At 41.1% G+C, this 27,743-nt stretch overlaps 1 protein-coding gene across 1 annotated transcript; it reads left to right on the top strand.

Moving 5' to 3' along the window:
- Positions 1-111: 111 nt before the first annotated feature.
- cmpk (cytidylate kinase) lies at positions 112-27,530 on the top strand. The gene is made up of 7 exons (XM_080195507.1): positions 112-206; positions 11,676-11,969; positions 16,897-17,043; positions 22,723-22,875; positions 25,064-25,140; positions 25,287-25,383; positions 25,614-27,530. The coding sequence occupies exons 2-7, from the start codon at positions 11,850-11,852 to the stop codon at positions 25,650-25,652; spliced, it is 633 nt and encodes a 210-aa protein (XP_080051633.1). The 5' UTR covers positions 112-206; positions 11,676-11,849; the 3' UTR covers positions 25,653-27,530.
- Positions 27,531-27,743: the final 213 nt, after the last annotated feature.

The following is a 27,743-nucleotide window of genomic DNA, read 5'->3' as shown; positions in this document are numbered from 1 at the left end:
TTCCCGCCCTGTCCAATTACCTGCCGCTTCAACGGTTCTGTCCAATCGCGCGCCACTCCTCCCGCCCTGCCCCAATCGCGCGCCGCCTCTCCCGCCCTGCCCCAATCGCGCGCCGCCTCTCCCGCCGCGTGGCGCTCAGCTCAATTCAACGGTCAAATCAACCTGATCGAGCTTAGGGGCCTCCGTTGGCCTGAGCCGGGTGCAAGGTAATGGAATGATTTGCCTCTCATAGCTGCTCCTTAAGTGGTCCGTGTTAATAATAACATCACTGTAAGTTAGCAAGAAAAGCGGAAACTGTTTATATCTGTTGTGAAATAAAGGAATGCCCACTTAGAAATGCGTACGATTCAAGTGAGGAAAGTGGAGGTGTAAGTCTGTGTAATGAATGTCTGTTCAGTTGGTACATTCACATCATGACTGCTACATTCACAGAGCCGTAGTGTGTTAGGATCAGCAATCTTCACAGACAGACCATTACTGCACACGGATCAGGAACCTCATGATCAAACACTCTCTTACAAACAAATTGCTCATTCATACAGACCCAGCGTTTTTCTCTCCTTACAGATGCTGCTAGATCGGCTGAGATTTTCCAGCATTTACTCTTTTGGTACAGGGATCAGGAATCCTAACTCCCAGAGACTTTGAGTAGCAGAATAAGGAATCCTCATCAACACAAAACAGTGTACCAGAATCGGGGATCCTCACTCCCAGAGACTTGAGTACCAGGATCAGCGATCAGCATCCCTCACAAACAGGACCGGGAATCCTCATTCACAGAAAAACACAGTACCAGAATCAGTAATCCTCATTTTACAGACCCCGAGAGCACCAGCATCAAGAACCCTTATCTCACACTCACACACACAACCAAAATCAGGGAATCTTCACTTGCACACACAGCACCAGGATCAGGAATCCTCATTCACATACATGCACGCATTACCACACTGCACATGCACACACACTCACAACTGTTGTCAGGATTCCTCATTTACAAATGGACATACTACCAGGGTCAGGAATTCTCATTCACACCCAGAAACCAGTTTTAGCAATTCTTGTCACATGCAGAATACCAGTTTAAAGAATCTTCATTACACACCTAATGTACCAGTATGTATGCAAATACCGCACACTTATGTGCGCAGCCACGTGTTACTGCACTCAGGAATGCTCCTTTCCAAAGTGCCAATGTCAGGAATCCTCATTCACATACTATACCAGAATCAGGAATCGTTATACACTCAACTCACTCACTCGCATATTATCAGTATCATGAATCCTCAATCATACACATATCTTGAGTACCAGTGTCAGGAATCTCATTCTCACACACACCCCAAGTACCAACGTCTGAATCCTCATTCGTTGATTGATACAGAGTACCTGTGTCTGGAATTCTCATGTGCACATGCACACACACACTTACACACTTTCTCTCCCTCGCTCTCATAATGAGGCAGAGTGGTAGCAGAGAAGGGAAGAAAGTGAAGCAATCTGGGCACTCTGAATCCCATTTACCTGTGGAATGCCCAACCCTGTGTGCCCAAAGATCTAAGGTTTGAGAGTTGTCTTATTCAGTCACATGAAGATCCATAGCACAAACCCACAACCTGAGCAGATGTCATCCTCGAATTGAGGGACAGTCGACCTTCCATCGATATTCTCCAAGTTTGAACTGTATGACTAGTAGTTGAATGAAATGGATATGTAATCCACTGAATATGTAATCCATAACTGGATTACATCCATACCAAATAGAAAACAAGTTATGGCCTTGGTGTTGTTGCTTCCTCCAAGAAGTAAAATGTTTTGTGGAATGGATGCCTAGCATTGGATGGATGCTTGCTTGCTTCCTTCTTTGGTTTTTTTCCCATGTTATATGGATTCGCCACAATGCTGGTTAATCCTTCAGATTATCCATCACTTTTCTGGATTTGGCAGATAGTTTTATAGACAGTTGCCCTTAGTGCCACTAACCTTTCTAATCTGTCTGGCATTGATGCACACAAGTATGTCAGTGCAGGTGGCTGGGTTCTTCTGTGGCCAGCAAGTTTTTGTGTGGGACTTGAACCTGGCCCAGAGGTAGGAGCATTGGCTACTGGTCCACTTAGATTCAAGCCTGTCAGAATGATAATGATGAATATTTAAACCTTTTATCAGTGTTTTTGGATGGAATCTACAAGAAAAATAATAAATTGTCAAATGCCTATGAGGTATGGTCAAAATTTGTTAGATTTCAGAAAATAAATATAAAAAAGGTTGACAAAATTCAATTCGAGGATTCCTGAATTGATACTAGTCCCTTTTGTGCTCATGTGTTTCATATGAACACACTACTTATTCTAACTGGTGTTTGGTTCTTGGAAAATCTGGTTGGATTATCTGGAGAAGTGGTGGCATAGTGTGGTGGTGGCACGGTGGCACAGTGGTTAGCATTGCTGTCTCACAACGCTAGGGACCTGGGTTCGATTCCTGCCTTGGGTCACTGTCTGTGTGGAGTTTGCTCATTCTCCCCGTGTCTGTGTGGGTTTCCTCCAGGTGCTCCAGTTTCCTCCCCCAGTCTGAGAGACATGCAGGTTAGATGCATTAGCCATACTAAATTCTCCCTCAATGTACCCGAATAGGTGCCGGAGTGTGGCAACTAGGGGATTTTCTCAGTAACTTTATTAGTGTTAACTTAAGCCTATTGTGACTAATAAATAAATAAACTTTTTGGTAGTGTTGTCTAAACTAGTAATCCAAATACCTAGGGTAATGCTCTGGGATCTATATTTGAATTTAAAAATCTGGAATTAAAAGTCTAATGACAACCATTGTTGATTGTTGTGTAAACCCAGCTTGTTCACCTTTACATAAGAAAATCTGCCGTTCTTACCTGGTTTGGCCTGTATGTGACGCCAGACCCATAACTTTGTAGTTGACTATTAAATGCCCTCTGAAATGGTCTAGCAAGCCACTCAGTTGTAGCTAAGAAATAAATCTCAACAGACCACTTAGGCATCAATTTAGATTCCGGAAATGACAACAGCAAACCCTCTCCTGTTGATCTTGCAAAGTGCTCCTTACTAACATTTTTGGGCTTGTGCCAAAATTTGGAGAGCTATTTTGCAGGCTAGTTAGACAATAGAGTGGTGTGGTCATACTCATGGAATCAGATCTTACTATGAAATACCCAAGGACAGACTTCACCAGAGATGATGGCACAGCAGTACACAGTCGGGATGGAATTACCCTGGGAATCCATAACATCGACTTTGGACCACATGAAGTCTTGTTACAGGTCAAACATGGGCAAGGAAACTGCTGTTGATTACTATGTACCGCAAACACTCCAATCTCAGCTGATAAATCAGTATTCCTCGATGTTGAACACCTCTTGGATAAAAGAACAAAGAAAATTACAGCATAGGAACAGGCCCCTCAGTCCTCAAGCCTGCACCAACCATGCTGCCCGACTTAACTAAAACCCCCTACCCTTCCGGGAGCCATATCCCTCTATTCCCATCATATTCATGTACTTATCAAGACGCCCCTTAAAAGTCACTACCGTATCCGTTCCCACTATCTTCCCTGGCAACGAGTTCCAGGCACTCACTATTCCCTGTGTAAAAAGTCTGCCTCGTACCTCTCCTTTAAACCTTGCCCCACATACCTTAAACCTGTGCCCCCTAGTAATTGACTCTTCCACCGTGGGAAAAAGCTTCTGACTATCCACTTTGTCCATGCCTCTCATAATCTTGTAGACTTCTATCAGGTTGCCCCTTAACCTCCTTCGTTCCAGTGAGAACAAACCAAGTTTCTCCAACCTCTCCTCATAGCTAATGCCCTCTGTACCAGGCAACATTCTGGTAAATTTTTTCTGTGTCCTCTCCAAAGCCTCCACATCCTTCTGGTAGTGTGGCGACCAAAATTGAACACTATATTCCAAGTGCGGCGTAACTAATGTTCTCTAAAGCTGCAACATGACTTGCCAATTTTTAAACTCAGTGCCCCAGCCGATGAAGGCAAGCATGTTGAATGCCTCCTTGACTACCTTCTCCACTTGCATTGCTACTTACATTGACCTGTGTACTTGTATACTCAGATCCCTTTGGCGATCAATACTCTAGGGTTCTGCCATTTACTGTATATTTCCTATCTGTATTAGACCTTCCAAAATGCATTACCTCACATTTGTCTGGATTAAACTCCATCAGCCATCCCTCCGTCCAAGTCTCCAACTGATCTATATCCTGCTGTATCCTTTGATGTTCCTCATCGCTATCTGCAAATCCACCAACCTTTATGTCGTCTGCAAACTTACTTATCAAACCAATTACATTTTCCTCCAAGTCATTTATATGTATAACAGCAAAGGTCCCAGCACTGATCCCTGAGGAATGCCACTTGTCACAGTCCTCCATTCAGGAATGCACCCTTCCACCGCTCCCCTCTGTCTTCTTTGACTGTGCCAGTTTTATATCCACCTTGCCAGCTCACCTGTGATCCCATGCAACTTCACCTTCTGCATCAGTCTGCCATGAGGGATCTTGTCAAAGGTCTTACTGAAGTCTGTGTCCAGTGCCCTACCCTCATCAATCATCTTTGTCTCTTCCTTGAAAAACTCGATCAAGTTCGTGAGACATGACCTTCCCTTCACAAAACTATGTTGTCTCTCCCTACTACGTTCACTTATTTCCAAGTGGGAATAAATCCTGTCTCGAAGAATCCACTCCAGTAATTTTCCTACCACTGAGGTCTGGCTCATCGGTCTGTAATTATCTGGATTATTCTTGCTACCCTTCTTAAACAAAGGACAACACTGGCTATTCTCTAATCCTCTGGGACTTCTCCTGTAAGAGTCTCACAACACCAGGTTGAGACTTTTTACTGTGTTTACCCCAATCCAACGCCGGCATCTCCGCATCATGACTTCCCCTGTAGCTAATGAGGATACAAAGGTTTCTCTTAAGGCCCCAGTAATTTCCTCTCTCTTGCCTGTCTCAGTATTCTGGGGTATATCCCATCAGGCCCTGGGAATTGTCTATCTTAATGTTTCTCAAGAACCCCAATACTTCCTCCTTTTTGATCTCAACATGACTCAAACTATCTACACATCCTTTCCCAAACTCATCATCCACCAGGTCTTCTGAATACCGACGCAACTCATTTAGTACCTCACCCATTTCCTCTGGCTCCACACATAGACCCCCTCCCTTGTCCTTGAATGGGCCAACCCTCTTGCTCTTTATATATGTATAAAAGGCCTTGGGATTTTCCTTAATCTTGCTGGCCAATGCTTTTTTGTGACCACTTTTAGCCGTTCTTACTCCTTGCTTAAGTTTCTTTCTACTTTCTTTGTATTCCACACTTGCTTCGTGTGTTTCCAGGCTCCTAGCTTTGGCAAATGCTTCCTTTTTCTCTGACCAGGCTCACAATATCTCTCATTATCCAAAGTTCCCAAAAGTTGCCATACTTATCCTCCACCTTACAGGAATGTGTCGGTCCTGAATCCCTAAGAACTTACACTTGAAATCCTCCCACAAGCCAGATTTTGATTTGCCCTCAGACATCTGCCACCAATCTACATCTAAACATCTACAATCTATAATCTGAAGCACTGAGGGTAGCAAGAGTGCAGAATATACAAAATGGACTTGACTGTCCATCACCAATAGTGGCTTGGTAGCACTACTGCTAACTGAAATAGCTGGGTTTTAAAGGACATAACTGCTAGATCAGATTTGCGTCAGGGTGATGATAGAATAAGCAAGGGAAAAATATACTTAACTTCATCCTCACTAATTGCCTGCTGTAAATGCATCTGTCCGACTACATCAGTAGGCATGACCACTGTTCAGTCATTGTGGAGACAAAGTTCCATCTTCACACTGAGGATACCGGTTCCCCACTGCATCTACTGGAGTACCTTTGGGATACCACCATTTGCAGATAGAAAACTCTAGGCCAATGTATTACCTATTGACAATCTTAAAAGACATCTCAAAAGGGACCTTCACTGATATAGCAATTATCGAAAACAACAATGCTCTAAATCTAACAATGCCCATCCTCAGATTTCTCATCTCATTTTGTGCAGTCCAGATCTCTTTCATTTCCATTGTAATTTTTGTCATCAACATTTCCCCTATGCACGTGTGTCTGTGTTTGTGAAATGCACCTTCCTGGGACAATATATTCTTCTCCTGTTCTCTTGAAACCCCACTCACTTCCTGTTCTCTTGAATCCTCACTCACTTTCAGAGACAGAGTGATGACCAAACAATTATAGGTGGAATAATGAGGCACTTGGGAATGATAACAAGTCACTTATCTAATCAAAGGTTCAGAATCCAAGAAGATTAGATTACAGTTTTAAAGTTGCACAATAAATAAATACCTATTTAGGAAGGAATTTATTCCTCTTCTGGAAACATTTTGTACAAGAATGTTGTAAATTGATGTGCATTGTCTAATTTCTTGCTGGAGGTTGCCACTTATGCAGTAATAACTGACATCATTACTGTAGACATATTGAAGAATAATCTCAAATTATCTTTGTGTCTACAACAGATTATTTAAATTTTGACACAATTATAGGGCTGTAATCTAACAGATGAATGTTAAAATGACTGTACAAAGTTCAAACCAGTTTGAGTGAAAGTTTTCAGGTGACACGAAGTGTGTCTGGATTGCATGTATCAAGGGGAAAAGTGAAAACAAAAGAAGAGGAAATGTATTTGCGATGTTAGCAAGCCAGGAGTGAACATATATACAAATATTGCTGGAGGTCCTCAAAATCCAAAAGTTGGCTTTTAGTAAGCTCAATCGCGAAGACAGATTGCCCCCATTTAACTAGCAGCATAGACACGCTGTTCCTCCTCCCCGACCAGAACGAGGGCTCGCTCCTCAAAACATGTGAGGGTTCTTAGCTCATGCATGACTCCATCTGGGTGTGCCCACTGATGCCTGTTCTGGTTGAGTTTGTCCTGTAATGACACTGAGAGGAATTTGATTTGATTTGATTTATTATTATTGTCACATGTATTAACATACAGTGAAAAGTACTGTTCATAGAGAAGGAAATGCAAGAGTGCAGAATGTAGTTACAATTATAGCTTGGGTGTAGAGAAAGATCAACTTAATGCAAGGTAAGTCCATTCAAAAGTCTGGCAGCAGCAGGGAAGCTGCTGTTCTTGAGTCAGTTGGTACGTGACCTCAGACTTTTGTACCTTTTTCCGACAGAAGAAGGTGGAAGAGAGAATATCCGGGCTGTGTGGGGTCCTTAATTATGCTGGCTGCTTTGCCAAGGTAGCGGGAAGTGTAGACAGAGTTAATGGATGGGAGGCTGGTTTGTGTGATGGATTGGGCTACATTCATGACCTTTTGTAGTTCCTTGCAGAGCAGGAGCCATACCAAGCTGTGATACAACCAGAAAGAATGCTTTCTGTGATGCATCTGTAAAGTTGGTGAGAGTCGTGGTGACATGCCAAATTTCCTTACTCTTCTGAGAAAGTAGAGGTGTTGATAGGCTTTCTTAACTATGTTGGCATGGGGGGGACCAGGACAGATTGTTGGTAATCTGGGCACCTAAAAACAGTATAGGTGGGAGTGTTGACATTTAAGATGGTAATGAGGTGTGGCAAGCAAGGGGCTAGGGTGGGAGCTGGAGTGTCAGGAGCATAGCAGATACTGGGGGAATGTGGTAATTGTGCGAGCGAGAGTTGAACCTGGTGCCTGGTGGTGGCAAAGGCCAAGGTGGCTGAGTGAGAGAAAGGGTTGGGGTTGTGAGGAGGCCCAGTGGGAGACTGGGAGTGGCTGAGCGAGGAAGATCATTCATTTCTTTTCATGAAGCTTCCTAGTGCTTGCAGCAGTTAAGTCATGGTGGGGTGGGCGAATTAGAAGGAATATGCTGGTATAGTAGTGTGAAATTAGTGGACATAAAAATTATTGCTAATGAGGCATAAGATTTGGCTCGAAATCACGCTGGTGCTATTGGCAGGAAACAGTGTTTTTTTGGCACCAGAAGCAACACTCTGATAAAGCAACTTTTGACAAAATTTTGCTCTGTGTGCCCAATCCCCATATTGCCTTTTCATGAAGGCCTGTCTCCCTTCTTGTCCCTTACCTATGTGGAGTGGTGTCCGTCAAGTCATTTGTGTCTTTCTAACAGAGAAATACATGTGATTCTCACGGACTAAGCCTAATTATTTTACCTTGACATATATCCAACTAACATTTATGTATATAATTTATGTCAATATATTGGCAAACAAATAATAAATTTACTAAGTATTTCATAAAAACTGTGCCTCTTATGAGATAATCCTTTTATTTCTCAATAAATGGATTATTGATTCTTATTCAATGAACCAGTGTAATGGTGTCACCACATATAAGGAACACTGAGGTCTTGTCTTGGCTTTTGGTCTTTTGCATATTCTACTACATATCAAGGCAATAGAGAGAAAAATCTTGTATGCTAAATTCTTCTACTTTTGACCCATGAAACTCTAAGCAGTTGAGAGCTGATGAGAGTTTTTTCAGGGCTCAGTAAAAATCCCAAAAGTCAAAGAAGCAATGCTAATCAATCACATTTTAAATCTAGGTCTCTAGCTCCATTGAAGCTGGAGAGGAAAAAAAAAGCTGCATAAAATTCAGCCCCAAAAACGTGGGGATCCTGTTGGCGAGCAGTAACGGCCTGTTCCGTATAATTCTGCTGGACTGATACATGTGCCTCTCAGCACTCTTCCAGCTGCAGGTTACCAACCCAGGTATGATAATGACTCTGAAATTTAGGAAGGATCCATGGGATAATGGAAAATACTAAACTGGAGTTGCTGGCGAACATGGCATGGGGTGTGGAGATGCTGTTGAGTGTAGCCTGTTGAGCGGAAATATTGGTGAGCGTGGCCTGTGGAGCGGAGATACTGCTGAGCGTGACCCGGGGAGTGGAGAGACTGGTGATCATAGCTTGGTGGGGTGGAGATATTGGTGAGCATGGCCAGGGAAGCAGGGATACTGCTGAACATGGTCTGGGGAGCAGAGATACTGACAAGCATAGCTCAGGGAGCGGATATATTGGTGAGCATAGCCTGTGGAGTGGAGAGAGTGGCGAGCCTAGCCCGAGGAACAGAGATACTGCTGAGCATGGTCCGTGGAGTGGAGAGACTGGCGAGCACGGTCTGTGGAGTGAAGAGACTGGCGAATGTGGCCCATGGAACGGAGAGACTGGCGGGCATAGCCTGGGGAGCGGAGAGACTGGCGAGCATAGCCTGGTAAGTAGAGATATTGGCGAGCATAGCCCTATAGCGGAGATACTGGTTAGAATGGCCTGGGAGATATTAGTGAGCATGGCCCAGGGAGCAGAGGTATCAGAAAGAGAAGATACCGGTGAGTATGGCCTGGGTGGCAGAGATGCTGGTGAGCTTGGCTTGGGAGGTGAGATACTGATAAGCGTGGCTCAGGGAGCAGAAGTACTGGTGGGTGTGGCCCATGGAGGGGAGATACTCGAGATCACAGCCCGTGGAGCAGAGATACTTATGAGCATGGTCTGGGTAGCGGAGATACTGATGAAGGAGGCCGAAGGAATGGAGATATTGGCAAATATGGCCTGGGGAGCAGAGAGACTAATGAACGAAAGCCCAGGAAGCATAGATACCGGTGAGTGAGCCCTGGGGAATGGAGATATTGGTGAGTATGGCCCAGGGAGCAGATAGACTGATGAGTGAGGCCCGGACAGTGGAGATACTGGTAAGTGAGTCTTGAGGAACCGAGATACTGGTGAGCGAGGCCTGGGGAGTGGAGAGAGTGGTGAGCGAGGTCCGGGATGCGCAGAGACTGGTGAACGAGGCCTGGAGAGCAGAGATATTGGTGAGTATGGCACAGGGAGCGGAGATATTGGTGAGCATGGCCTGGACAATGGAGATGATGGAATCTCTATAGTGCAAAAGGAGGCCATTCAGCCCATCAAGCCTGCACTGACAACAATCCCACCCAGGCCCTATTCCTGTAAACCCACATGTTTACCCTGCTGATCCCCCCTGGCACTAATGGGCAATTCAGCATGGCTAATCAACCTAACCTGCACATCTTTGGCCTGTGGGAAGAAACTGGAGCACCCAGAGGAAATTCTCACAGACAAGAAGAGAATGTGCAAACTTCACACTGACAGTGACCCATGGTTGGGATTGAATCCTGTAAGTTGATATGTACTCTTTGTCCTTATACAAGACATTGGTTAGACTAACATTGGTTAGTTCGAATTATGTATTCAATTTAGGCCTCCTCACATGCTGTGTAACATTGAGGCTTTGAAAAAATACAGGATAGGGCCATAAACTCAATTCTCAGTTTAAGGCATCTTTGTTACCAGAAAATACTTGAAGACCTTTGTTTCCAAACTTCAGTAAAGCACACTCTTAGCGGTAATTTGATCAAGGTTTATAAGATAATGAAAGGAATACATTATGCTTTGTAGACAGTTTGTTTCAACTAAATAGATTGCAGAGGATTAGTTATCACAAGCATAAGTTATGTAAGGACTGTTTGGTACTACCAAGACTACACGACTCCAGACCTCATTCCAACCTTAGACCAACATGGACAAACAGACTGAATTCCAGGGATGAGGTGAGAGTGACTACCTTTGATATCAAAGCAGCATTTAACTTCAGTGTGACCAATGTTAGCTAACAAAATATAGTCAAAAGGGATCATGTGGAAATCTCTTCACTAGTTGGAGTCATACATGGCACAAAGGAAAATGATCGTGGCTGTTAGTAGCTCCAGAATATTGTTGTGCAAGTTTCTCAGGGCAATGTCCTTGGCACAACCATTGACAAATGCTTCATCAGTAGCTTTCTATCCATTGTAAAGTCAAACGTGGGAATGTTCACTGATGATTACATGGTGTGCAGTTCCATCTGCAACTTTTCAGATACTGAAACAGTCTGTGCCTGCTTGCAGCAAGGCTTGACAATACTCAGGGTTTAGCCCAATTTAATGTCGAGAAGGATTTGTGCTGCACAATGTCAGACAAAATTCCAGACAAAATGCCAATTAACCTAGATTAGTCACACAGACACTATGCCTAAAAGAGCAGCTGAAGGAGGAAGGTCACCATCACATTCTTGAGGGCAGTTGGGGATGGGCAATAAATATTGGTCCTGCCATTTTATGAATGATTGGGGAAAAAAATTAAGAAACCGGTTTAGGTGTTAGAAGGTGCTTTGCTTTGTTTGAATAACTGACGTGGAAACAAATAGCTGGCTCATGCAAGAATTAACTGACTTTCTTCCAGCTTGTTTCTGGCTCAAGCAGTCCCCCCACCCCCCAAATTGACCTTGGGTTTTATCCTTTTTATCTGTCTTTAGAGATGATATAGCTTTTTGCAAGATGTGGGAGTGTGATGGACAGGCTGATGAACGAATGAGTCTTATTCTGTTGATTTAACATGATAATCTGGGAGAATATCCTCATAAACTCCAGTGCAATTCTTCGGAGAGGAACCAAATAATGCTTTAAAAAGGTACTCCACGGCCAGCCATACGTGATGATTTTTGAAAATAACATTAATTTCGTTGTAATCGTAATGTTCTAAAACGTATACTGTTTGCAAATTTCAAAAAGCTGAATTACAACCTTTCATATTCGCTCTGAACTGAACAAAGCTTGCTTGCTTGCGTGCAGCTCATACCCGGAAGCAGTCGTTCATCGGGTGATTTGTGTCAGAAGGCGGCTACTGTGTGTGTGTGGATTGCAGAAGAGGAAGTCAGCGGCCGACTACAGATTGCTGGGTTCCTTAAAGTATACCCCAGAGTTGTCAGCAGGAGAAGCGTGGAAGAGCCCAGCTGGTGCTGGTACATGGTTATTTCTTGTTGGGGAGCGTTGGTGCGGAAGTTGCTGATGATGAAGCCTGAGGTGGTTTTTGTCCTCGGTGGGCCAGGAGCCGGGAAAGGGACCCAGTGCGTCAAAATCGTCAAGGTGGGTGAAAAAAAATCAGATGCAGCAAGCAAGTGCCTGGTGCTGGAGGGAGAGCCGCCCTGGGGCCAGGGCATGTACGTGTATTGTAGTTAAATTATTCACACAGGAGTACGGTGGAACTGTTCATTCAATCTGTTTGATCTCAGACCGGGGGGGCGGGGGTTCTCCATACTGTTAATGAGAGGTCGATGTGAGTATTTTTCAAGTGTAATCGGGGTTTTAATATTTCGTCAGGGAAGTACGTAGCCGAAGCCGGATGCGAATGGAATGAAGCGGATGAAATTTATTTGAACAGGAAGTTTTTAAAACATTTAATCTTTATATAAAATAAAGTAGTCTAGATCATTTGGGATAAAAGATAGAAAATGCTGTGAACACTCAGCTTCTGCAGTGAGACAAAAATGGTTGGAGGTTTTAAACAATTACAAGAAGAAAAGGAGAGAATACATGAGAAGGTCTGTGATTCTGTGAAAGACAGGGGAGACCAAATGGCAAAAATGAATGTTGGGAGCGGGCAAGGGATAATAATCATAAGTGAAGGCGGATATGGAGGAGGTGTTAATGGTATTAACAGAATCATTATCCTTACCGTTGTCTGGAAAAACAATGGGGTCAGAGGTTACAATCTGAAATTGTTGAACTGGGCATTAAACCCAGAAGGCTGTAAAGTACCTCATTGAAAGGTGAGTTTACACTGAGCTTCTTTGGAACAGTGTGGAAGGAGGTTGTGGATGAAGAGCTCTGGGTGAGCGTGTGGCAGAGAATTAACTATCTGAGTTTAGTTTCCCCATTATAGAATAGACCACCTTGAAATTTTGAGTAGCCAATGCAGCATATAAAGATGTACAAGTTAATTGCAGTTTCATCTGGAATCCATCACCTATAATTTGGAAATTACTGTTACATTTTGAGATTGGATAGTCCAAAAGTGAAAGCTTGTTGGCCAATTTGTTAACATTTTCCATTAAAAATATTTCAAAGCACATGTGCTTTAAATTCATTAATTTCAAAGTATATTATTTCATAACAAAATATGGAAACATCATTTCCTCAGAATGGCAGTCAGCAGCAGATTGCCACTCTATACTGACTTATCTGCACTTAAATTATAAAGTCCCTGTCTTGTCTGGCCTTCCTGGCTCAAGCTGGATGAGATACAAGAAGCAAAGCACATCCCCAGTAGCAGCAGTGAGGTGTAAAAGGAGTGGAGCGAAAGAGAACGTACCCCCCTTTTTACATAACTAGCTGTGTAACGTAGTATAACTAGGTGAGTTTAAAGATCCCATTGAAAGGGAGAAGGTAAGTGAATGAGATTTGGGGGTGCTGGTTCAGATATTGTCGGGGAGGGAATCCAAATATACTTTATAATTGTCACATCATTATGAAGTGCTTCAAAAGGTTAGTCGTGGCACAAATCAATTTCGGCCTCCTCCATTGCCTGGATCCATTACAGTTCACCTACTGCTGCAACAGGTCCACAGCAGATGCCATCTCCCTGACCCTGCACTCAACCCTGGAACACCTAGATAACAAAGACACTGATGTCAGATTCCTATTTATTGACTATAGTTCAGCCTTTAACACCATTATTCCTATGAAACTCATCTCCAAACTCCGTGGCCTGGGTATCGACTACTCCCTCTGCGACTGGATCCTGAACTTCTAACTCACAGACCACGATCAGTAAGGATAGACAACAACACCTCTTCCATGATCATCCTCAACATTGATGCCCCACAAGGCTTTGTTCTCAACCCCCTATATACTCCTTTTACACCTGTGACTGTGAGGCCAAATTCCCCTCCAACTTGATTTTCATCACCATAGTGGGTCAGATCTCAAACAATGAGGGACATAGTACAGGAATGAGATAGAGTATCTGGTGAACTGCTGTGATGACTATAATCTCTCCCTCAGTGTCAACAAAATGAAGGAGATTGTCATCGACTTTAGGAAGTGTAGTGGAAAACCTGCCCGGTCCACCACAACGGAGATGAAATAGAAATGGCCGAAAGCTTCAGGTTTTTAGGTGTCTAGATCACCACCAACCTGTCCTGATTTTCCCCCCCATTCCGACATTATAGTTAAGAAAGTTTATCAACGCCTCTACTTACTCAGAAGATTAAGAAAATTTGGCATGTCAGCTATGACTCTCACCATCCTTTACAGATGCACCATCGAAAACATTCTGGTTGTATCACGGTTTGGTATAACTCCTACTCTGCCCAAGACCTCAAGAAACTACAATGTGAATGTAACCCAATCCATCATTCAAACCAGCCTCCCGTCCCTTGATTCTGTCTACACTTCCTGTTGCCTTGGCAAAGCAGCCAGCATAATTAAGGACCCCACTCGCTCCAGATACACTCTCTTAATCATCTTCTGTCGGGAAAAAGATACAAAAGTCTGAGGTACCAAGAACTCAAGAACAGCTTCTTCCCTGCTGCCGTTAGACTTTTGAATGATTTATCTTGTATTAAGTTGATCTTTCTCTACACCCTAGCTATGATGTAACACTAGATCTGTACTCTTTTTCATTACCTTCTGTATGAATGGTATGAAGGAAGGAGGGGAGGGTTGTGGGGGCGGGGGGGTGTGTTCCTTGATTATGCTGGCTGCTTTTCTGACACAGCAGGAAGTGTAGCCAGAATCAATGGATGGAAGGCTTGTTTGCAAGATGAACTGGGCTACATTCACAACCTTTTGTCATTTCTTGCGGTTTTGGGCAGAGAGCAAGAGTTATACCAAACTGGGATGCATCCGGAAATGATGCTTTCTGTGATGCATCTGTAAAAATTGCTGAGTGTCATAGCGGACATAACAAATTTCCTTAACCTCCTGAGACAGCAGAGATGTTGCTGGACTTTCTTAATTATAGTGTCAGGTTGGGGGTCCAGGACAGGTTGTTGATGACCTGATCACCTAGAAACCTGAAGCTCTCGACCATTTCCATTTCATCATCATTGACGTATACTGGGGTATGCAGATGACTATCTGTTTCGTTTTACTGACATTGAAGGAGAGATTATTGTCATCGCACCATTTCACCAGATTTTCAGTCTCTTTTTTGTATTCCGTCTCGTCATTGTTTGAGATTCGACCCGCTGCAGGGGTGTCATCAGCAAACTTGAAAATGAAGTTGGAGGAGAATTTGGCCATGCAGTCATAAGTGTATAAAGACTATAGTAAAGGGCTGAGGACACAGCCTTGCCAGACACTAGTTTTGATGATAATTGTGGAGGAGGTGTCGTTCCCTATCCTGACTGATTATAGTCTGTGGGTTGGGATGTCTAGGATCCAGTTGTAGAGGGAGGAGCTGAGCCCTGGCCCATAGAGTTTGGAGATGAATTTTGTTGGGACAATGGTGTTGAAGACTGAGCTGTAGTCAATAAAGAGGAGTCTGACATAAGTGTCTTTGTTATCCAGCCTTCCACATTCTACCCTTTGTGAACTTGAGGCAATCCCAAAAATTGTTGTCTATATCCTTGCACAAAATTCTGTTCACTCATCACTTCTGAATTTCCTGACCAACAGCGTCTCTCAGTTGAGTGACACCTTGATTTTAAAAAATCATCCTTGTTTTCAAAACTCACCACGACCTTGCTTCTTTAATTTGCTCCAGCCCTCAAATAACTGCGCTCCCCTAATTCTGGCCACTTCAGTTCTGATTATAATTGCTCCAGTACTTCTTGAAGCTTCCAGCTTCAACTGCCAACACTCTAGGATTCCCTCCCTAAACTTTTTTGCCTTTTTACCTCTCTTTGCTCCTTTAAGAACTCCATTAAATCCATCACTTTGGCCTTTGATTTATCTGCTGTAATTTCTCCTTATGTGGTTTGGTGTCAAATTTTGCTTTTTGCTTCTCTGTGAAGTGCCTTAAGATGTTTTATCATGTCAAAAGCGCTATATAAAACGAGTTGTGTTAGTGAAAAGTGGTCATGAAGCTGTTTGGATTGTAAAAACTTCCTTCAGGAAAAGAACCAACTCTGCCATCCTTATCTGGTTTGGCCAATATGTGACTCCAGTCTCAAACTGATCTGGTTGATTCTTGGCTGCACCCTGAAGAAGCCTAACAAGCCACTCAGTTGTATCTAATTCAGAGCTACTAGGGATGGGCAATAAATGTTGGATTTGTCCACGCTGAAGAATTTTTTTCAATTGACTAACTGGGTTCATTCAAATTTCTGAATGAGCATACAAGTGAGAAAAGGGTACACTCCAGTCATGTAAGGGTGCATTATCCTAGTTTTGTGTAGTTCAAGCATCAGAAAATGGTCCAAGTAAAATTTATAGATTTTTCTGCTGTTCAAGAAAATCTAGTTAGACCTTAATTGTGCAAAATGTTTAATTAAACTTTACAAGTACAATTTCAAAGTAGCTTTGGCATGTTACTACATCAAGCTTGGTATCTATTGGCTTAGTGTGGGACTAAAGCACGTAGGCTTGATCCACTATCTGTTGAACTGGAAGATAAAATGTGACAGAGTAGGCATTTGTAATGAAAGGATGGAAATAAGGACATAACTTGAAAATGGGCACTAATTTGTGTCTGCATCCCATAGTACAATTATTCCCTGCTCTGTAATCTTGCTTCACTTTAAGATTGTATATTTAGTCTCAATTTTCCACATGCAATGCCTTGGGAAATTGACGAGTTTACAATTGGAGACTGTATTTTGATAACACGCTGTTTAGATTATATCTAAGCATCATGCTTAATTAAAATATTCTGCACAATTTATTGATGGTTGTAGCTCGGGTTAGATTTTACGCTGTTTACAGTGAGTAAAAAGTGCAGCTCGGAGATTTGAACAGTATCTTGCACGTAATCTAGCACTTGAATATTGTGTTAAGTGAATTTTAACTATCTTAGTTCATAATTGTAACAAGGGTTAAAACTTGTAATCACTTTTTTGTTGATGTCTAGAAATATGGATACGTTCACTTGTCTGCTGGTGATCTCCTTCGTGCTGAACGAAGCAAAGAAGCTACACAGTATGGTGAACTGATTGACAGTTACATTAAAGAAGGAAAAATTGTCCCAGTGGAAATAACTATTAACCTCATAAAAAGGGTAAGCTAACTTTTGACAACCTAAAAAACAATAATATTTCAGGATGTGCAATTCTTGATCTGAATTTGTTTAACTTTCTTCAAGGAATCCACTGATGACATTTGGTTGTGGCAACCTGATGCTTGTTAGTTGAGCTGCAGACCTGAATTTTCAGTTGAGTCAGTTGAATTGCCTGGCCACCGCTTTATCATCTGTAATGATTTTTCTTCAAAAAAAATTGCAACTGAAATGAAAGTCTATGGTAAATTTGTGAAAAATTCACAGGGATGTTTTTGACATGTTGGATAGGTACAGTGGGTTCTATTTATAATGATATGTTCTTTGTGAAAGAACGTTCCAAACTAAAATTGCTTGCAAAATAATTTCTAACTTTCTGTGAAAAGTATTTGTTTGGCCTGGACTTACTGTCAGCCGACAGATGGAGCATTTTGTGTACAAAGTTATTACAAAAGCTGCTGCAGGAGGAAGCCAATTGTTTCACTTTTCTTTTACTGTATTCCTAGAATGGCAAATAACTCCTTTCCAAAAGAATATTTCTGCTTCATCAAATATCACATTTTAAATGGACTTGATCAACAAGTACTTAAAATCATGACAATTTAATTCAGATAAAAAGAATTTAGTGGGAAAAATAGTTAAATGTGCTGCAATTTTCATTTTTTAATAAGATGTTTTGAGAGGAATTTCTGAAATGTGGCTGTAACAATATTATTATAGTAAATTAAGGAGTGATTAGCACTGGAAGTTGGTACAGTGATTAACTCTGCTGCCTCACAGCGCCAGGAACCTGCGTTCGATTCCTGGCTTGGGTCACTGTCTGTGCAGAGTCGGTACGTTCTCCCCATGCTGCATGGGTTTCCTTTGGGTATTTTCCCACAGTCCAAACAAAGTGCAGGTTAGGTGTGTCGGCCATGCTAAATTCTCCCTCAGTGTACCCGAATGGGTGCCGGAGTGTGGTGACTAGGGGATTTTCACTGTAATTTCATTGCAGTGTTAATTTAAGCCTACTTGTGACTAATAAATAAACTTTATGCTTGCATGTTTCTTCCCTTCCCCCCCTTCCTGATATAATTTAACAGTAACTATATTTGATGTTTAAAATTATTTAATTTGACATATTATTTGTTTTTGATCTTCATATCTGTCATACAATATCAGTCTTGCTTATTGCCATTCTCTTCCGTTGAAACAATTGTAATATAAATACTTTGCAAAACTTGTAGAGGGCCATAAAGATATAATTTGCTATATAACCTTGTTATTCCATCTCATATCTTGACTGCGCATTAGTTAGTACTGAGTTAGTTTCTTCCATGTCAGGATATCGTTTATGATTCATCAAACAATGTATACACCCACTTCAGGAATTTTAAAGTTAAACATTAAGAGCAATGCCCCCACTCCCTTTTCTTGTTACGCCCAGCGTCATCAACCTGGTAATTAAGCAGATACTTGAATGCTTAAATGTGGTCTGTTCAATGATAGCAGAATTATATTAATGCAGATTGTCCTGTTCTTGTTTGCTTTATTAGATTTTTTTGCTGAAAAGGCAAACATGTTGCTGAAACCTGTAACCTTGAAGTCTTGTTTGCTTTAAGAATTACATTTTATTGCTGAAACTTTTAGTCTTGCACTCATCAGGAAATATACACCGTCAAATTTCTAATAGAAGATTGGCTGGCAAGGTGACTCTGGCCAAGGCTCTACCATGGAGAAAACAACTGAAAACTATGGGTACCCCGAACTCATAAGAACTTAAAGTAAAACATAAGGCTTGAACACATCCCCCTTGTTTGCAGAAGAATGGTTGCTACCTGAAGGTTTGTGGCTTCCAGCAAGTGCAAATGAACCATGTTAAGCACCCAATCCACCTGAGCAGGCTCAGGGCAGCTCAGCAAATGCTGTCCAACTCTAAAACCACTTTCAACAGCAGACTTTCAGTTCTCGAATTTGTGACCACAGGCTGGCTGAGCATGGCCTGTGTTCCATCCACCACAAAAAGCTGAAGGAAATGTTGTACAAACTGATCAGCGTTGACTGGACTCGTAGGGCAGCATGTTCCTTCAGTTGTTTGTGATGGATGGAATGCAGGCAGTGCATGACATGCCTGTGGTTACAGGGCTTAGAATGGAATGTCTGTTGATGGATGTGGTTCTGAGGATAGGCAACACATACTGATCAGTCCTGAGTGTACTTTGCCTAATCTAGCAGCCAATTTGAGGTGGTTAGATTTGTATTGTGACTTATTTGTGCTTGCTTCAAAGAAGATACACTGTGATAGAGGGAATGTTTGTATGCAGGGAATCATTCTCTGCAAATAAGTGTTCAAGTTTCGCACCTTTTTAAATTAGCTAGGAGCATGGGGAGTCTACAGTTCCCCATAACTTTCTCCTTGGTGACAATTCAGCCCATTGCAATTAACTTGCTAACCAATCAGCACTTTTCTTCCCTGTAGTATAAATCGTTGTGATCAATTGAAATTGTTTGTTCTGATGAGTGCAAGACAAACAGCCCTCAGCAACATGTCTCCCTTTTGAGAAATATTCAAGTTCTGAACAACAAAGTTGCAGTTTGATTACATTTTCTTTATAATTAAAAGATGAGAGAATCTTGCTAAATGTTTGCCGATGACTCCTGGGCAGAGGTGATTTGGATCTGATAAGCTGAATGGAGATTTTCATGAGGTCAAACAATGTTTGGATTCTCCCAATAATTCCATTTTAACACTTCTGTCAAATCTTGCTTGAATGTCTAGTTGACCTGACACCACCTGATCTTCATGGAATCATAGCATCCCCACAGTACAGGAGGAGGCCCATTGGGCTTGCACCAACAACAAACTCATCCTATCCCTGTAATTCCACGTATCCACCAGGCAAATCCCCCTGACACAAGGAGCAATTTAACATGGCCAATCCACCTAACCTGCACATCTTTGCATTGAGAGGGGAAACCAGAGCACCTGAGGAAAATACACGCACACATGGGGAGAACTTGCAAACTCCACACAGTCATCCAAGGCTGGAGTTAAACCAGGGTCCCTGGTGCTGTGAGGCAACGGTGCTAACCACTGTGCCACCGTCCTCTTGTTTTAGTATTAGTCTAGTGCAAACAATATGAAATTGGAGCAAAGTAAGCCATTTGGCTGCTGAAGCCTGTTCCACCATTCAATAAGATCATGGCTGATCTGTTTCAAATTCCGTATTCCCTGGATTGCAAGTTTTAAGTTTATTTTATTGTTTAGAAGTAAGCTTACATTAACATAGCAATGAAGTTACTGTGAAGATCCCCTAGTTACCATACTGCAGCGCCTGTTCAGGTACGCTGAGCGGGAATTTAGTATGGCCATTGCACCTAACCAGCATATTGTTTTGACTGTGGGAGCACCCAGAGGAAACCCACGCAGATTCAAGGGGAACGTGAAAATCCGCACAGACAGTGACCCAAGCCAGGAATCAAATCCAGGTTCCCGGCACTGTGAGACAGCACTGCTGTCTCAATGTGTCACCATGCCGCCCAGATTTATTTATACTTTTCTTGGTTCCAAGAACGTAAGCCTTGACTGCTATTTTCAAATAATCCCAGAAGTTGGCCAAATGAGTTCTGAATGAGAGGTTAGTTGTTAGCCAGCATTATTGGCATACATTTTAGCTTCATATTACATTTGGATTAACTCGTTCTTTCTGTTGTATGTATTGCTAGGCTGAGCAATACAGGTGTATCCAGAAATATACTAATACTTGGTAGCTGGCAGTCAATAATTATTTTGTACAGGGCTGTTATAGAAAATGTGATCTCATAACTCCTCAAGATAGATCTACAGGCTGATCTAAGTTACTAGCAGCAAGTAACTTTTTATGCCTTTAAATTGAACAAAATTCACAAGGTCTCACCATTACGGTGCCTCAAGAAGGCAGCTCACCACTACTTTCTCACAGGCAACTAAGGATGGACAATAAATACTAGCCAGCCAGTGACGCCCATGTCCCACAAATGAATTTTAAAAAATCTACCTCCAATAATCTTTGATTTCTTTGCCTAACAAGAGTCTTTCAACTCCACCTTTACAATATTCAGTGACCAGCCCTAGACTGCCTTCTGAAACAGAGTTCCAAAGTTACAACCCACAGAGAGAAAAAGTTTTATTTCTATCCTAAAAGGGTGACCCCTAATTTTAGAACAGTGCCCTCAGTTTTGGACTCACCGACAAGAAGAAACATCCTTTCCATATCCACTTTGTCAAGACTGTTCACGATCTTGTATACTTCACTCAAGTCACCTTTCACTTTTCTAAAATCCAGTCGTAAGTAAGCTCAATCTGTCCAGTCTTTTCTCATGAGACAATCTGCTTTTTCCAGGCATCAATCTAATGAACCTCTTCTGAACCACCTCAGTGGTTTTATTTCATTTATGCCTTTATATCCTTCCTTAAATAAGGAGAACAGAATTGCACACAGTGTTCAAGATGTGGTTTCACCATGAAGCATGATATCCTTACTTTTATCACACACAAAAAACAAAAATACTCGGCAGATCTGACGGTATCTGTGGAGAGAGAATAGAGCTAAAATTTCAAGTCTGGATGATCCTTCTTCAGAGCTCAGATTCCTCTCATACTATAGGAGAGTATTCCTTTAACCTTCTTAAATACTTGGTGTATCTGCATAGTAACTTCTTGTGACCCATGAATGAGAATAGCTGAATCCCTTTGCGAGCCAGACAATCTCTATCCATATTAATATGTTACTGCCTAACCATGAGCTTTTATTTTCTGCAAGAACCTTTAATGTGGCACCTCATCAAACACCTGGAAATTCAAGTACATCAGTACTTCTACAGGCACCACTTTATCCACAGCCTATTTCACTCCATCAAAGAACTCCAATAACTTGGTTAAACGTGATTTTTCTTTCACAAAACTATGCTGACTCATCCCGATTACCTTGATTTTTTTTTTCTCAGTACCCGGCTATAACTGTAATTATCAATTTTAGCACTTTCCCCATGACAGGAGTCAAGCTAACTGGCCGACTATTTCCTGCTTTTTGCCTCCCTTCTTGAATAGAGGGATCACATTTACTACTTGCCAGCCTGATGGAACCTTTCCAGAATCTAGCTAATTTTTGAAAGTTAATATCGAACACATCTACTACCTCATTAATGACCTAATTCTAGGATAAAGTCCATCAGGACAGAGACCTGGCAGCCTGTGGCTCCATCAGTTTGCTTATTACTGTCAATCTAGTGACTGTAAATTGCACCAAGTTCCTTTCCATCTTCCAGCTCTTGATTTACAGCTATTACTGGAATTTTTTTTGTATCTTCTATAGTGAAGACAAGCAAAATATTAGTTAATTTCATCTGTCATTTCCTTATTATCTACTATTAACTGCCAATTTCACTCTCTAGAGGACCATCACTTTACTGTTTTTCTGTAGAAACTCTTGCTATCCATTTTCACGTTTCTAGCTATCCTTCTCAACTTTTTTTTTCCTGATTGACCTTTCAGTCATTATCTTCTGACCAAACATCTGACCTGCCACTCATGTTTGAGCAATGATATGCTTTTTCCTTAAGTTTGTTACTTCCCTTAGCTTCTTTATTTATAATATTTTTAAAAAACTTTCAGGAAGTTGATTCAACAAAATGTTGGCATTAGATTTCTGTGTTATTTTGCAGGCAATGGATGAGACAATGGAGCAAGATGCCACGAAAAACAAGTTTCTCATTGATGGATTTCCAAGAAATACAGACAACCTCGATGGTTGGAACAAGAAGATGGATAACAATGCTGATGTGAAATTTGTCCTTTTTTTCGACTGTAGCAATGAGGTAACAGTTCCACTGGGGGAAAAATATCCAGAGAATGGCTGGTGATATCAATGGATGGATGCTAAAACTGCTGCTTAAGTAGGCAGGCGAATGTCATGAGAATAAACGTGATGTATTCTATGTTGCCACTAGTATTTTCTAAATAAATTTATGCAAAGTCCTATATTAATCTGAAATATCTTGAGCTGTATTTTGCAGCCAGGGATAAAGCAATTTTCACTGCTGCTCTTGAAGAAAACTGCTGATAAAGATCTGGTAACCTCTTTAGAATGATTCCTCTTTCCCATTGCACCAGAAACAGCATAAGCTATGGTCCCTTTCAACATTCCTGAAATTGTACTGATGGCTTCTGCCCCAGAACTGACCAGGCCTTCAACCACATAGCCCAGGCACATTTACAATACAAGTATTCGCCAAGCAATGTTGAAAATTGCATACCTATTTCCTGTCCACAAAACGTAGGACAAATCCAATCTGCTAATTACTGCCCTATCAGTCTACTGGTTAGGTGCACTGACCCGAACAGGCACTGGACTGTGGCGACTAGGGGAATTTCACAGTAACTTAATTGCAGTGTTAATGTAAATCTTACTTGTGACTAATAAATAAACTTCAAAATAAACTTTACTCTCGGCCATCAGCCAAGTAATCAAAGGTGTTGGCAACAGTGTTATCAAGTGGCATTTACTTAGCGACTCACTGACACTCAGTTTGAGTTCTGTCAGAGTTACTCTGCTGTACACCAAATTACAGTCTGGATCCAAACATGGATTAAAAAAATTGAGTCATGAGTAATTTTCTGTGACATCAATACAGTATTTGACCATGTGTAGCCGCAAAGAACCCTCATAAAGATGAAATCATTGGGAACCATGGGGAAGACTCTCTACTATTTGGAGTCAAACCTACCACAAAGGAAGATAATGGTGATTGTGAAAGCCAATCTCCTCCATTCTAGGACGTCACTGCGGGAGCTCCTTAGGCAGTGTCAAAGACCCAACCATCCTCAACTGCTTTATCAATGATCTTCCCTCCATCATAAAGTCAGAATTGGGGATGTTTGCACGATACTCTGTACTATTTGCAACCCCTCAGATATTGAACCAGTTTGTGCGTACATGTAGCAAGAGCTGAACAACATTCAGACTTAGGCTGATGAGTAAGAAGTAACATTCGCACCATACTAGTGCCAGGCAATGACTATCTTCAACAGGAGGAAATTTAATCATCATCCTTTGATGTTCATTGGTATTATATCATTGTCGTATTCCCCAAAAACCAATATCCTAGGGGTTACAATTGATTAAAATCTGAACTGGACCAGCCTATAAATACTGTGGCTTTGAGAGCAGGTCAGAAGCTGGGAATCCTGAGGTGAGTAACCCACCTCTTGATTTCCCAAAGCCTGTTCATCATCCACAAGGCACAAGTCAGGAGTGTGATTGAATACCTTGCACTTGGTTGGAGACGCAGCTCCAACATTTCTCTCGAATCATAGAATTGTTACCCCACAGAAGGAGTCTATTTGGCCCATTGTATCAGGACTAGCTTTCCAAATGAGCAATTCATCTAGGTCCATTACCTTGCCTTCTACTGTAACACTGTACATCCTTCGTGTTGAGGTAACAGTCCAATTCTCTTTTAAATGCTTCAATTGAACCTGCCTCCACCATACTCTGTGCATTCCAGATCCTAATCTTTGCTAATTATTTTAAAACTGTGCCCTCTCATTTTCTATTCTTTCATGGTGGGAATAGTTTCTCTTTATCTATTGTGCCTAGAGCCTTCAGGATTTTAAATACCTGTATCAAATTTCCTCTGTCTTCTGTTCAAAGAAAATAGTACTAACTTCTCCAAAATACATAACTGTCCCTAATCACTGGAACTATTCTCATGAATCTTTTTTGCACAGTCTTTAGTGCTTTCCCATCTGTCCTAAAGTGCGATGCCCAGAACTGGGTGCAGTACTCCAGCTGAGGTTGAAGTAGTGTCTTTTACAAGTTCAGCATAACCTCCTGCTCTTGTACTCAATGCACCTATTAATAAAGCAAAGCATACCATATTGTTTATTAACTATAACACTCTTAGCTTGTTTTACCACCTTCAGTGACTCATATACATATGCATCCAGGTCCCTCTGTACTCCTGCAAGGCAGCTAAACTTTCTCACAATTCTCTGTTTCCAAAGATCTGTATACAGCGTTGCCTTGAAAGAGGAAAAGGTAGTGGAAGAACAGATGACAACATCAACAGCCTGACGAAAAGGTAGAAATACAATTTTATTTTCATAGAATCATATGAGCTCATGGCATAGATGGAGGCTGTTCTGTCCTTTGTGCCTGTGTTCACTCTTTTTCTGTTTATAAAGAACCAGTCTTCTTGTGCTGTTGACCTTATAGCATCTCTTTCAGAATTCAAACATATATGCAGTCCACTAAACCCATTATAGAACTATATGAGAAAGAAGGGAAAGTAAGACGAGTTGATGGAACCAAAAGTGCTGAAGAGGTATGTGACGTGCAGCTAGAGTTAGACCTCTAGTCTTGCCCATGAACATGAATTTGTACTTATTTTAGGAGAAAATGCTCGAGATTTTCTCCTTTTAGGCTAACTAAATTCTTACTCCTTTTACATAGAAAGACCTGTGATGTAACATGTTATTGCCATCAATTTGTATGTATTTAATGGCCAGTGTTTGAAAATGTTCTATGTTAACTTTGAATTTATTTTTTCTATAGGTTTTTGCTGATGTCCAGAAAATCTTTGATAAAAACTGAATTGGCTGCTCTTGAAGTTTTAAAAATCAGGTGTTTCTGCCTTGCTGGGATTGCTAATCGACCTTTTTTGTTTATTTTACTGTACTGTCTTTTCAATAGAAGCCCTTGAATGGGTACCTAGATCTTTCCATTAATGTATCATTTGCTATTACTTTTATATGAAAGCATTCTTTGTCAAGTGTATTGAGGAACACTAATTTTTTTTAACCTGCTTCCACATGTGCTTGTCCTATCTAGTTTGTAGAATAGAATTATTCAAGTAAAACATGTATTTGCCTAAGGGTGTATCAAAACTCTCATACTTGAGGTACAGTAAGTTGTAACTGACTGTTTCATACCAAATAATCATATTTAAAACAGCTGGTGCACAAATGGGTATTATTTATCAACCTACATGGACATGACCCTGATTTAATTTTTTTGGGTGCCTGACTTATTCCACATTTATAAATCTGAACGCAATTTCTTAACACTTGAAGGAATACAAAGAGTGAAGTACTGAATTTAAGAAACTTGTTTCATGAATATTTAAAGCTGTGTGTGGTGGAAAAATTAAATTGGGAAGTGGTATCTGAAAATGTGTTTGTTGTCTTTGAGTTTATCTATTTATGTATTTTAATCTTTTCAAAGGAATTAAATTTATGTTATTGGCATACAATAGTTAAATGTTGCTGGGTCAAAATCCTAGAACTCTTAACAGCACTGTGTGGGTGCCTTCGTCACATAGGCTGTAGTAGTTCACGAAAGAGACTCATCGCCCCATTCTCGAGAGCAATTAGGGTTGAACAATAAAAACTGGCATTGCCAGCAGCACCCACATCCTGGAATTTTTAAAAAATCTATGTAAAAGTATTACAGTACTGTGCCCTGTAGGATGAATGTGTTTTAGGGAAAATTGTTGAATCTGGAGTAGGTGGTTGGAAGACCAGTGCTGAAATATTTTACGGTTTGTTGTTGTACAATTTGCAAGCTTGAAGTAACAATTTCTTTGCTACTCACTAGTCAATGCTCAGATGCACCAGTTAGATATGTGTAAGTACACAGTAGGATCAAACGGACATCATTTTGCACTATATTTATGTTGCAATATTTGTGTATAGGAGGACACGAGAGGGTATTTTCTTAAATTTGTGTCCCACAGTCGGGTACTGTGCATGTGAAACGAATAACTTGTAAATGTTGGAACTCCAGATCAGATCAATTGGCATCTGTAAGGAGAAACGGTTAACATATTTAAATGTCTATTGAAGTATCTAGACCTGAAATATTAACCTATGCTTTGCCCTTTATATATGCTGATATGCATGCTCTGTACTTCCAGCATGGTTATTTGATTTTATTTTTGTGCTTGGAAATATTATGACTAATTATTTACAATGATTGTAATTCTAATTCTTTCAAATAAGTTAACTGAGCTGGAATTCTGAGCATTGAATTCTGAGAAATTGAAATCTGATTATTAAAGATGAGACCATACCAGGGTATTTTGTTTCAATATCTTGATTGCAAGAGATTATGTTTTGTTGTTAGTTTGTGATCTCTTTGCTGTTTATCTTAGCCAAATTCATAGTTTGTACAGTCTTGTATTCAATAGACATGTTGCTCGAACATGACAAAAGTGGGTATGATGCTTCATCACAGATGACGATATAGTAAACATTGTTACAAACTAAAGGAAGTTTCAGTGTATAACAAACGTGTATATTTTAAAATGCCAGTCCTTGGGAAAGGCACAATATAATTTATGTTTCACAGAATAGCTGGATACTTTTCATAGGATTCCGTCCAAAGTTTGATAGTCTTGACGAATTGGTTTACCTTGAAATAATGCCCATTTACTTATGTAATAACAGTGCAAATAAAAAAAAACTAAATAAATTTGCTGCCTGTTCATGTTTCCAACTTTGCAGAAAAGTCAGAACTTCTCATGATTGCTTGGATCCGGAATATTTTTGCTTTAGATGGTATTAAACTATATGTTCATACATCCAGTTTATTATTATGCTGTGTCAATATTTTGTTCAGTTTCCTGTCCTCTGAAAATGCTCAAAGCGCCTTGGGGTACCTTGTCCAAGTAGCCTTAGTATACAA

Source organism: Carcharhinus amblyrhynchos, chromosome 9, assembly GCF_965287045.1.
Source record: "Carcharhinus amblyrhynchos chromosome 9, sCarAmb.v2.hapA, whole genome shotgun sequence".
Lineage (NCBI taxonomy): Eukaryota > Metazoa > Chordata > Chondrichthyes > Carcharhiniformes > Carcharhinidae > Carcharhinus > Carcharhinus amblyrhynchos.
Note: the sequence above shows the minus strand (reverse complement) of the source record. Positions and strands in the feature narration are given on the sequence as shown.